This window comes from Orycteropus afer, unplaced genomic scaffold (assembly GCF_000298275.1).
Source record: "Orycteropus afer afer isolate SDZICR_OR568_19922 unplaced genomic scaffold, OryAfe1.0 scaffold00458, whole genome shotgun sequence".
Taxonomy (NCBI): domain Eukaryota; kingdom Metazoa; phylum Chordata; class Mammalia; order Tubulidentata; family Orycteropodidae; genus Orycteropus; species Orycteropus afer.
In genome coordinates this window covers 1593686-1602452 of record NW_006922045.1, presented here as the reverse complement: position 1 = coordinate 1602452, position 8767 = coordinate 1593686, and the positions used below count along the sequence as shown (strand labels likewise).

The window sequence follows — 8767 nt, the reverse complement described above, 5'->3', positions numbered from 1 at the left end:
CCCAGGGACACCTCCTCCGGCCCTGCTCCGCGGCGCTGATGGTCAAGGCCAGGGTCGTCCTCAGCAGGAAGCCGCCCGCAGACCTGTCAGGGTAAAGAACTCACACCTTAGCCTGGGGGGCCGAGTCTGGGGGGGAAGGGCGTTCGCCCCCCCCCCCGAGATGCCACCCCTGGAGTCCCCAGCACCGCACCCCCGCCCGGAATTGGCAGCACAAGTCCCGGGAGCCTAGAGTTGTGCGCGGTGCGTGCCGACGGCTCGGGGAGCGCGCCGGGGTGCGGAGGCCAGGCAGCCGACTCCTGCAGGTCCTCCTCGCAGATGGTGTGCGGCCCGGAGACGGTGTCGCCGCCACCCCCACCCACCAGCCGCAGGCGGTATGAGCCCAGGACGCAGCCCAAAACATCTGCGGAGGCTCCCGCCGCCCAGCCCTGACTTTCTGTCTCCGAAAGCCGCTCCGAGCACCGGTTTCCTTCCCTCCCTCCTGTTCCCCCATTCCCATCCTGAGATGTCCTGCTCCCATTTGGGAAAGATTGTATCAGTTTTCCACCCCCAAAAAACAAGCCCTCAGGCAGCTCCTTGGAGCGAAAAACTGTACGGAAACATTTTCATTGCGGGAAAGCTAGGCACTGACACCAAGCACCCACTTCTCGGCGCCCGCTGCCCCCAGAAACACCCCTGGACTCGACCAGAGGGTTCCCTCGACGGAATTCCAGGCGTGGCTCTGTCCCGCTTGGGTCTCGAGACCCGGGCTCGCTTCTCCCGCGGGACGCAGCCTGGTGCCCGTGGGCACTTTTCCAGATGCCCAGTCCTCGCGCGGGCCCAGGTCAGCTCCCAGCTGAGGACGCCACAGAGACGTCGCCGCCTCCCTCCCCGCCCACCCTCCTTCTAAGAGGGGAGAAGTTGGTTCTTTGGACCGTCCTCTTCCCTTCGCCGGCAGGAGAAGAGGCTGGTCGCACCTCTCTCCCCAGCACACAGTTCGCAGCCCTGCGAAGGTCCTCATTCAACCGCGAGCGCCCACAGCGCGCTGACCCCAGAGCGCAGGTCGGGGTCTTCACCTGGCGCCCGCATGGTGGTTGCCGTGATGTCTCCGAAGTTGTTCTAAGCAGAGAAGGGGGCAAGCGCTGGGGCGGGATGTGGACGCCAAGCGCGACCCTTCGCCAGGCAAGGCCACTGTCAGGTCGCCACGCCCTGCCTCTGCCGCCGCCGGCTGGCTCCAGGCACCCGCGCACCTGCGCCCAGCGCCCAGCCTGCGTCCCGCAGCAGGTCGGGCTCTGTAAGGGGCACAAACACCGCCGACCGCTGCCCCACCCCAGGCCAGCACCCCCTGCGTCTGCACCCCGCGTCCACAAGCCCCGCGCCGGGTGTCCAGCTGGCCCGCACCTGCACCCAAGGTGCCTCGCCCCGCGCCCCTCACCGGATCGGTTACCCGGCCCACAGCGCCCGCCACACCCGCACGCCTCGCACCCGGTCCTCCTGCCGGCCCGCACCCGCACCCAGGGGTTCTCGCCCCGCGCCCCGCCTCAGCGCGCCGGCTCCCCACCGGGACCTGCCCGGCTCCAGGCGCCGCACACAGCGCCCCTCTGTCGCACCTCTGCGCCGGCCCCCGGCCGGTCTCCCCGCGGCAGCAGCGCCCGCAGCCCCAGGGCCGGCTCTCACCCAGACACCGGAGCGCAAGCCTCCCAGACGGCTCTCCGGAATCAGGCCCCCTCAAAAGCACCGGTCGCGTCCTTTCTTTCGGTTTCTCGCTTTCCTTTTCCAAATTCCCTCCAAGTCTTAACCCTGAATAGCATGGCCACTTTCATAATGAGGGAAAAGAAAAAAATAAAAACAGTTTTCTTTAAAGAAAAGAAGAAAAGGTGGCTGCGTTGAGCTCTTAGTGGCTTCAAGGCGGAGGCTTGGGAACGACAGGCTTCGGCGGGGCCGGCGGCAGCGCACCCGGCCTGGGTTAGGCGTCCGCTCGGGTGAACCTCGGGGCTCGGGGAGCGCGCGACGCTCGCGCTTAGCGATTGCAACGCCAGCCGAGCTCTGGAGCGGCCCGAGGAGAAGCGCCGGGCTCGGAGCCGAGCTGGGAGCGCGGAGACGCGCAAGCACGGGCGTGGGGCGCCACCTACGGGCGCCGGGGCCTCCCTGCCGCCGGTTCGGGTGGCTGGGCCGGAGAGTCCCCCGGACTTGCTGAGGTTTGCTGATAGGCTTCTGTGACCCCCAAAGGCTGCCCTGGCCTCTGCAAAAACGCAGCCCCCACAAGGGCCCTAGTTTCCGGTAAAATCTTCAACAGTCGGAGCGGCACCCCGGGCGTTGCTGATCTTGACCGCGCTCACAGTCAACTCTGACCAGCTGCGGTCTCCTACAGTCAGGTATCCTGTGTAAGATGCAGGATCCTTGCACACTTGTCGGGCTGCGCTACGTGCCAGCTCTGAACAAAGCAAAGCGTGTTCAATATGAGCCCTGTTTATCATCTGACTTTAAAAAGCACATTTTTAAAAACCATGACTAGGCCTTCGACTCCCATGCTCTGCCATTTCCGCTCCACCGCTAAAAACTAACCCGCAGGGCGCTGCTCAGAAAGCACACCGCGCTGCTGCTTCCCTCAGACTTCGGCCGCCGCCTCTTCCCTGCTCTGCCCCACCCTCTCCACTGAGTCTTTCCAGGTAGGGGTTCATGGTCATGTTTCCCAGGGGCTGTCTGGGTCACTTCCCTACTTAGAAGGGTCTGGGCCTTCATCTCTAAGCGCTACAGATCAAGGAAGATGCAGTTCCCTTCAAATCAGTTCCGCCAAGATGCATGGATGGAAGGCCAAGGCCACAGGGCCACAGAATGGCACACTGTTAAAAAGAGAAATGCGTAGTGTGGCGACAAGTGTGTGGCTTAAGAACCAAGTGTTTTCTACTTAACTTACATGCAAAGTAGCAGTGCGAAATACACAGTAGTCCCAAATCTATCCTCCATCTGGAAGATAGTCTGAAAATGAGGTACTTACTTCAATGCTTTGATTCTATGCAGGTCATGGGTGCCAGACTTGACAGAAAGCTGTTTCCAAGCCATCACAAGTTTCCAAATGTTGCTGTCGTTTTTGTGAGGTTAGTACCGGGAGGAGAGTTAACTCTTATTTTCAGATAGTTATTTTATTCCACTGTTATACTGATTTGGCAATAGTTTATTGTCAAAATCAGCACATTTCTCTCATTCCATCCTAGAGTGCTGGTTTATGTGCAAGTAGGAATGGCCCAGGACACGCTGTCTACAAAAGACATGAGGCCAGAGGATAATTAGACCAAATGGGGGATTGTGAGGAAGCAGCAATGCGTCTCCCACATCTGCAATCATGCAGTAACATCCTTGTGAGCAGCTTGCTTACCTGGTGTGCTGAAAGCATTGCTTTTGACCAATATAAATGCAAACATGCATGAAGCAAATTGCAATAGTCTTTGCAATAAATAAATAAATAAATAAACAACCAGGAAACACTTTCTATGTGGCAATGATAATGTTTAAATTATATGTTGTTGTTGTTGTCGTTATATGCTGTGAAGTCGGACCCAACTCATAGCGACCTCTCCTTGGGTTTCCAAGGCAGTGTCCCTACGCAAGTACATTGCCCCATCTTCCTTCCTAGGAGTGGCTGGTGAACTTTCAGCTTTCTGGTAAGAAGTCAAGTGCCTTAGGCTCTACACCACCAGAGCTCCTTTAAATTATATATATATAGATGCATTTATGTATATATGGAACATTTAATCTGTATACTGAATGAAATGATAGAATGACAGCAATATGCATCGTTAAATAATGGGGGAGGGAACAGATTGGCTTTATATTTAGGTTTGTTGATTCCTTTTAGGAGGAAGTTAGTAATTTGGAAACAGATTGGCACAAACGGAACCTTATTTATTCACTGACTGAGGCTTATTCTACCTATAAAGAGACGTTTAGGTCATGTGATGGCATTTTAGCCCTAAACATACTCAGAACAGTTTCAAAATATAACTAAAATTTGAAAACAAAAATGTCTTTGATTATAACAGTGTGGAGTTATTTCATCTCTTCCATGGCCATGTTACTAGCTATGGTCGTTGTCACTTCGAGAATGTTAAAGGCAGCTCTGTTCTCTTAGATATAGGAATATCTTCATAGGCAACACTAACAATGTTTGCCGTTATTTCACCGTTGTGTGTCAGATTTTGCACTGTGCCCTTTATCTAGCATACAGTATGCAGTTTAGCATGCATTAGCACCGTGTGCTACACAGGTGCTCACCTGAGCTGAAGACACAGGTCTTGTAGTGTTTAAAAAAATGTGTGTGTTGGGGGCAATGGAGACACTGGGATAGTCCCAGTCCTCCTCCTTTAGTTCATCTAGTATACTGACACCCAGTAGTGTGGACATGGTCTTCTTTGCCAAGGACCCACGTCCAGCATGTCGCATGGTCTTTCCTTGCTTCTGGAAACTAACCAGTCTGTCACATTTATGACTTCACTCTGGCTTTGCCAGGGATCGGATTGACACAGAGGCTGCAACAATGGACTCACACATAGCAGGACTGTGCAGGACCTGGCAGCTTCCTTCTGTTTCATGTAAGGTGGCCCTGAGTCAGGACAGACTCCACGGCCCCTAAGGACAATACACCATGACTGCGATTGGCCATGAAGTTATCTTAATTCTTTTCAGCTTTGTCTCATTACAAACATCCTAGTACTTAATTTCTTCCCTTTAATGGTAAGAAATGTCTCTATTGCTGAAACAATTTGGGCCAGAGTCTGACGTCAGTCATCTCAATTGTATCCAAACAAACTTCTTTATAAACAGAGACGCCACATGTCAACTGACTTCAGAATATGAGAGTCATTACTAGATGAAACTCTTACCATCTATTACTGGATAATCGTATTGACCCAGTAGAAATCATTATAGAGACTAAAGCATTTCCTAAATGTTTTCTGATTTGCTCTTCCGGGTAATGTCATTGTGTACCTTTCTGGAGGGGTAAACTATGTACAATTTTTTCAGGGCCTTTGTATTGGGAAGATTCTGAGTCCATGTAATACACATCAACCATCCAGTTCATTATATATAAATGTATAGTTATATAACTCATGCACATTAGGAGCATGCATGATTTTGAAAAAATAACACTGACTGCTTTTGAACTTTCAGATATATTCCATGAAGTGGTAGATAAATGAGTGTTTCCTTCTCAAATGTTCCCCTACAGGAATGAATTACAAAGATATGTTACATGGTCAATTGTTCAACAATGCTTTAAATCCAGGTATTTTGGAGCTAACTTGAAGCTATGCTTAAGAATACTAGGCATATACCCATTCTGACTTTACAATATGCTTGATTTGCCAGAGGTCGTTCAACTTGTGGCAGTTGTTTGTTCCTACCCAGGGACATGCCATCACCCTACAGAGGCCACGAATGCCAGGATATGATGGCCCTGATGTTGCTGCTATTACTGTTAGGTGCTGTCCAGTCGATGTTTGACCCATAGCGGTCCTATGTGACTGAGTAGAACTGCCCCATAGGGTTTCCCTGGCGGGAATATTCACAGAGCCAGGTCTTTTCTCCCACAGAGTCACCAGGTGGACTTGAAATGCCAACCTTTTGGTTTGCAGCCAAGCACTTCACTAGAGCTCCTTTGAATGGGGCTAAAGGAGAGAAAGATTGGGAGGATAGGGCAGAACCATCTGGCATACCAAACATAGCGCCAGCTGGTCACCTCTGACTCATGACCACCCTGTGTGTGTCAGCACTGAACCGCTCGGCGGAGTTTTCAACGGCTGTGATCTGATGGAGGGAGTTCCCCAGGCCTTTCCTCTGTGGCCCCGCTGACCTTTTGGTTAGTAACTCAGTGCAGCCCTGTCCAGTAGTCTCTGTCTTCAAAAGAGTTGGAAGACCCGAGTGTGTCGCCCGTCTCCGGGGTTGGCAAGCAAAGTCAGCAGATGGCTCAGGAAGTCACCAGCCCCAGCTAAGCCCCACCAAGTGGCCACCAGCAGCTTGGTGACCCCTGTGACTCAGAAGACATTTCTGCTGTGTTGCTGAGGTGTACTGGAGGGCTAATGGGGATATTTCAGCTCAACATAAAATAAACTTAATCCCAGTTGCCTGGATCTGAACGGAGTTTTCACTGTTGTAGGTGGCCTTTCAGAACTCTTTGGCAGTACTGACTGATTCCATGCTTACTGTGGAAACAATATTAACTGTGGGTCTGGAGACCTTCTTTGGAGACAGATAGAGCATCCGAAAGGAATATCAAAGTCAAAGGACTGTTAGGTTTTAATACTGAGCCATTGGAAGGCAGCGTTTCAGAGAGCTGCACTCCCTTACGCTAAGAATAGCTGGTTATCCCTAGGGAGCCCTGCTTCTGATGTAATTCACTATAAAAGCCATTTTACGCTGATCCTAAGTTTTTAAGAGAAATATGGTTATTCTCTACACGGAGATTAGTGTGCAGGAACAAATATATTTAAGACATGATTATCTGGGAGCGATCGATGTGCTGTCTGGTCATCTGCGCAGCCAGGAGCTGGCCACTGCTGAGTTTTGTTTCCGATCATGTGGGAGTGACCACTAAGCCAACGGATGCCCAGGGCTCGAGCCCAGTCCCTCCCTTTCTTCACCACGAACTCACCCGGACTTCAGAGATGTATGTCATCTGCAGCTTCATGTAGGGCAGGAGGGTGGTGAAATTGAAGAGGGGATCCTATATGGTCGTGCTTCCCGACTTGCAATGTGTGTCTTCTGCAAATCTTATTAAAAACACGGATTCTGACTCCCAAGTTGGTGGTGGGTCTGGAACCCCATCCACTCCAAGCTGATGCCCCTGCCGCTCTGCTGGGTCCACTGTCTCATGAACCCACTGCTGGCAAGCCCCTCTCCTCAGAGCGACCCTGTGGAACTGCCCACAGGGTCTCCAAGGCTGTCACTCTTTATGGAAGCAAAGCCCAAGCTGCCCTAGAGTCTATTCCAACTCACAGCGCCCCTAGAGGACAGAGTGGAACTTCCCCACAGGATCTCAAGGAAAGGAGCTCTGGTGGCATAGTGAGTAAGGCGTTTGCCAGCCAATCAGAAGGTCAGCAGTTCCAAACCACCAGCCACTAGGTGGAAGGAACATGGGAGCAATGTACTTCCATAAAGGTTTATGGCCTCAGAAACCCAAGTGGGCCACTGTGAGTTGGAATCTACTGATGGCAGTGAGGTTTTTTAATCTTTATGGAAGCTGACTGCTACATCTTTCTCCCACAGAGCAGCTGGTAGGTTCAAACCACGAACAATTCTGTTAGCAGCTGTGCACTTAAGCACTGCCCCACCAGGGCTCCTTTCTATTCTCATAGGAACAGTTAATGTCTTGAAAATATTCCAAAGGTTTACTATTAAGACATATAAGGAAAATGGGCTCACACTAAAAAAAAAAAGAAGAAGAAGAAAAAGAGTGACAGTGGCTTCAGAAAGTCATCTGGTGACCACGTCATAAACATGGGCCACACCATCCGACAGTGTGAACATGGGCCACACCATTCGACAGTGTGGCCGCAGGGTCCGGGGTTGCCTTGAATCCTGATGAGGTTGTTGTCTTTCAGCTGGCCTGCTATATTCTACACACGTTACTTGAAAGAGAACAGAAGTCCTGTTGGTGCTAAAATCACAGACAACATTTATTGAGTTTTGCTTTTCCAAATGCTCAATTTTAGCAAGAAAATGATAAATAACTGAGAGAATGGAGAAATGGCTTCCTAAATATGTGTTTTAATTGACAATCGGGGACGGTTTATCTTACTGTGTAGGATCGTTCCATCAAGAGAGACTATGCAATTGTCATGGGGTGGGTTCAGCTCATGAGTGTATCAGTGAGCAAATACCACAGACTGCCAGAAGAATGGACAACTCTGTCCTGAAGGAAGGGCAGCCAGAAGCCTCCTTAGAAATGACAAGGACCAGACCACATCTCACCTACTTTGGTCATGTTGTCAGAAGGGACCAGTCCTTGGAGGAGGGCCTCATGCTTGGGAAGTAGAGGGTCAGCAAAAATGGGGAAACCTCTCAACAAGTTGGATTGACACAACAGCTGCAAAGATGGGCTTGAACATAGCAAGGGTGTGAGGATGGTGCAGGACCAAGAAGTGTTTCCTCCTGTTGCCCATTGGGTCACTATGAGTCAGAATCGACTCCACAGCACCTAACAACCACCATAACAACAAGGAAATGCCTACCTATTTTTGAAGGTTTGAGAGTCTTCTGGTGTGTGCGAAATGTGTGCTAGCTCTGTTCTGATGTGTGCGAAACGTGTACTAGCTCTGTGGTCCACTATGGCCTCCAGCAACAATGGGAAAGAAAAATTGTGTTTGGATCTGCTAAGGACTGGACCAAAGGAGCCCTGGTGATGTGTGGTTAAGCACCCAGCTGTGAACCTTGAAAGGTCAGAGGTTCAAACCCCCCAGATACTCCATGGAAGAAAGATGTGACAGGCTGGTTCTGTAGAGATTTACAATCTAGAAAACCCTAGAGGAAGTTCTCGTTTCTTCTATAGGGTCACTATGAGTTGGAATCACTGTGAGTCAGAATCTACTAATTGGCAATGTGACCAGAAGCCCTAGCAGTGCCATGGTTAACCACTCAGCTGCTTATAGAAAGGTTGGCTTTTTTAACCCACCCAGTGGCTCTAAGGGAGAAAGACCTGGCAACCTGCTTCCTTAATGATTTCAGCCAAGACAGTTTTATGAGGCATTTCCTATCTGTCCCGTGAGGTCACTATGCGTCAGAATCCAGTCCACGT

The 8767-nt window shown here is 51.1% G+C and overlaps 1 protein-coding gene across 1 annotated transcript in view; it reads right to left on the bottom strand.

Moving 5' to 3' along the window:
* LOC103208634 (cerebellin-2) overlaps positions 1-2663 on the bottom strand; it is a 6659-nt gene extending 3996 nt beyond the window's left edge. Inside the window, exons 1-4 of the mRNA XM_007954332.1 lie at positions 2624-2663; positions 2285-2410; positions 1933-2062; positions 1482-1648 (exon numbers count right to left, since the gene is read on the bottom strand). Coding sequence (XP_007952523.1) covers positions 1482-1648; positions 1933-2062; positions 2285-2410; positions 2624-2663 — 463 coding nt within the window. The remainder of the gene's footprint in view (positions 1-1481; positions 1649-1932; positions 2063-2284; positions 2411-2623) is intronic.
* Between the last annotated feature and the right edge of the window lie 6104 nt (positions 2664-8767).